Source organism: Pteropus vampyrus, unplaced genomic scaffold, assembly GCF_000151845.1.
Source record: "Pteropus vampyrus isolate Shadow unplaced genomic scaffold, Pvam_2.0 Scaffold152, whole genome shotgun sequence".
Taxonomy (NCBI): Eukaryota; Metazoa; Chordata; class Mammalia; order Chiroptera; family Pteropodidae; genus Pteropus; species Pteropus vampyrus.
The window spans coordinates 2,412,355-2,415,321 of NW_011888933.1; the positions used below are offsets into that span (position 1 = coordinate 2,412,355).

The 2,967-nt window shown below is 31.2% G+C and overlaps 1 protein-coding gene across 2 annotated transcripts in view; it reads right to left on the bottom strand.

Annotated features, from left to right (window-relative positions):
• ADAM23 (ADAM metallopeptidase domain 23) overlaps nucleotides 1-2,967 on the bottom strand; it is a 155,054-nt gene that overhangs the window by 14,962 nt on the left and 137,125 nt on the right. The window contains exon 25 of one of the 2 annotated variants that reach the window (XM_023536301.1): nucleotides 1,237-1,331. The exons of the other annotated variant lie outside the window; for it this stretch is intronic. Within the exon in view, the coding sequence (XP_023392069.1) occupies nucleotides 1,321-1,331 (11 nt within the window). The 3' untranslated portion in view covers nucleotides 1,237-1,320. Of the gene's footprint in view, nucleotides 1-1,236; nucleotides 1,332-2,967 lie in introns of those variants that run through there. 2 annotated transcript variants of the gene reach the window in all.

Sequence of the window (2,967 nt, forward strand, 5' to 3'; positions counted from 1 at the left end):
TTTATATATATATTTTTTTGCTTAAGTTTTAGGCACTGGCTCTCAGAGCCAGAATACACAAGAGTCCTACTACCTCTTTAATTTTTATATAAGCCATATATGCTAAATTATAGAAAATGTACACACACTCCTGTAAAATTTGATGCTGAATAAAAATTTGTTAATTTTTAAAAAATTATAGTAACTGTATGAATGATGAATATAAATATTTTAAAGGCTAAGGATGTAATTTCTCACTGCAGAATCAAGAGAATTAGGCTATCCATCATGTAGGTGTTAAAAACACAACCAGAGGAACAAGACATTTCTACAGATACTTCAAATATATGTGCAAGATAAACAGATAGTCTGTAATCGCCATTGAACAAGAATAATTATCTCCAAATTCTTAACTGATAAGTAAGTATGTACTCTTAACACCAAAGCAAAATAAAAGTGAGAAAATAGCATTTTCAAAAGTATCCTCTCCCCTCCTTTTTCTTCCACCCTCCTACTACTTCGAATTCTGCTATACTGAGAATATATGTAAAAGTCATTTGATCCTTTATCAAGATAGTAACAAGGTTATCTTTTCTAGTAAGTAGGGACTAAATCTGTTTTCAAACCGACATGAATTAATTGAGTGGCTCACAAACAGGTGAAATTTTACAGGGGATATATTTGCAAACTGAGGTCTCAGCTGCTCTTCACAGCTACTAAGAATTTATCTTATTGAAAAAAAATTCCTGGGACCTTTGAGAGCACATGCTCTGATTTTACTTCTATACTAATTTATGATGTAACTGTATTCGTTCACTCACTCACTCATTCTTTCATTATCTACTAAATGCCCTCTTCTGTTCTAGGAACTATAATGGGCAAATGATGATAGACCTTATTTTTCTTTTCATCCCATGAAACCTGAAGATGGAACTCTTAAAGATTCTAGCTTAAAAAAAAAAAAATTCTAACTAATAACACAGTCCTCTTATCAGGGACTTAACTTTGTTCCTTAACTCTTTGACACACTTCTCTTTCACTATTGACTGTGAAAACTATCATTTAGTAGTATGTCTTCATTGTTGTTTCCTTGTTTACTTCTGTTGTTCGTTGGTTTATAATTATTACTTTTAGTCTTGGTTCCTACTATCTAGGTTCATATGCACTAAAATGTAGACTTTTTGAGAAGTATATAGTATCAAGACACAAACTATGAATTTTCTCCTTTTCTTAAGAATTTCTATTTTACATATAGAATTCTTCCACAGATAAGTCATGTTTCAGACATTTTGAAATTGTGTTTTTGAAACCGAGTGATTCTTTTTCTTCTTCTTCTTACTTTTAGGGAGTTTCTGAAATAGAAAGGTGCATTATTTAGTCCATGTGATTCCAATGAGCTAAAAGGGGCTATAATCCTATATCCCTTAATATTTCCAAGACAGGAGGTATCAAAATCATCATTTGTATTCCATGGACCAAAGTTCTTTCTGCCGGATTTATTATTTTGCTAAAATTTAAGATTAGAAATAAATACTAAATATATTCTTTAGAGTATAATATTGGCATGACAGATATTTTATCTAGCTCTATATTTCAACATGTCAGATCTACACTCATCTCCTTACTCTTTTTCATGAAATAATAATAATAATAATAATAATTAAGTTCATTTTGGGATACATTGGGACAAATATCTAAGAAAATAAAAAATAAATTATTTCATATAAGAATATTATTTCAATCAGTTTAGCTGCCTATGAAAATATCATGGCATTTTTCTGAACCTAAAGAAAACAAACTCACAGTTATTGAAAAATTTTAGAACATGGTAAATCCTTACATTATTAATGAGGCTATTGTTAATGAGAAAAATATCTTAGTGAAATATAATTATACATAAGCATAATCATATATGAAAATCATAACTTCTCATATGTAATCATCTGAACTACAAATCACAGATTTGTGCACTCACAAAAGAAGTCATCTTTTAAAAAGATAACGTGCAAAAAGTAAACATAAACACTAAATAATACCCTTCAAGGTATTAAGACTTAGAAATTATTGTTTCCAAAATACTAAATGCTAATAATATAACACTTCCTTCGACAAGTAATAAATCAGCTAATAAGCTTAATCATTACTTGGTTATTGTTTCACCCCTTCTACTTATTATTATGCTTTAAGAACCAGCATAACTTAATGTATACTCAGCTTTAAATGAGGCCGTGTACAATAACAGAAAAGGCATCGGACTCAAGATCAGGTAATCTGTGTTTTATTCTTGGCTCTGCCCCAACTATCTGTTAACCCTGATCATTAAATTAGTTTTCTCATTTGTAAAACAATGGGCCTGGACTAAATTTCCACTAAGGCCTTTCTGTCTCTGATTTGATGACTATGGTCATGATGAAAGGGTCCGAACAAAGCTTCCCAGGAAGCTCTCTGCCCTTCCATATCAACAAAAACATTTGATCTGTCCCAGCATCTTCTCTTCCCTCCTATGATGGTGATATAAATCATCCAATAAGAAAGGTTCCATTGTATCTCATAATGAGCACCATGCAAAGGTACCTACAAATTAACAAAAGTTATGGATACTTGACAAGCCTCTTCCCACAGCAGGTCACAATTCTAGGTCTCTTAAACAGAGTTCAAATATACACTACATTTGCTGAACAGTGGGTCAAAAGTGGACAATTTTAGTGCAGAGTGACTTCAATAGCAATGTTTTCATGTGTTTTCAGTTCCTACCTAGCTGAAGAGGTTGAATTTTTATTCTTCCAGCAATTTATAATTAAAATGAAAGAAATACCCAAAATACATTGGTTCATTTCTAACAACTTCAAATCAATGGAAAGAGTCACAGAATTCACCTTTACTTTTACTATTTTGGCCTTGATCCAAAGGGCTGTAGTTGGGTACAATTTATCTTTTATGCTTGCTGTCATTAAAAAAAAAAAAAAAGGTAATAGTTTCATTTTCCTT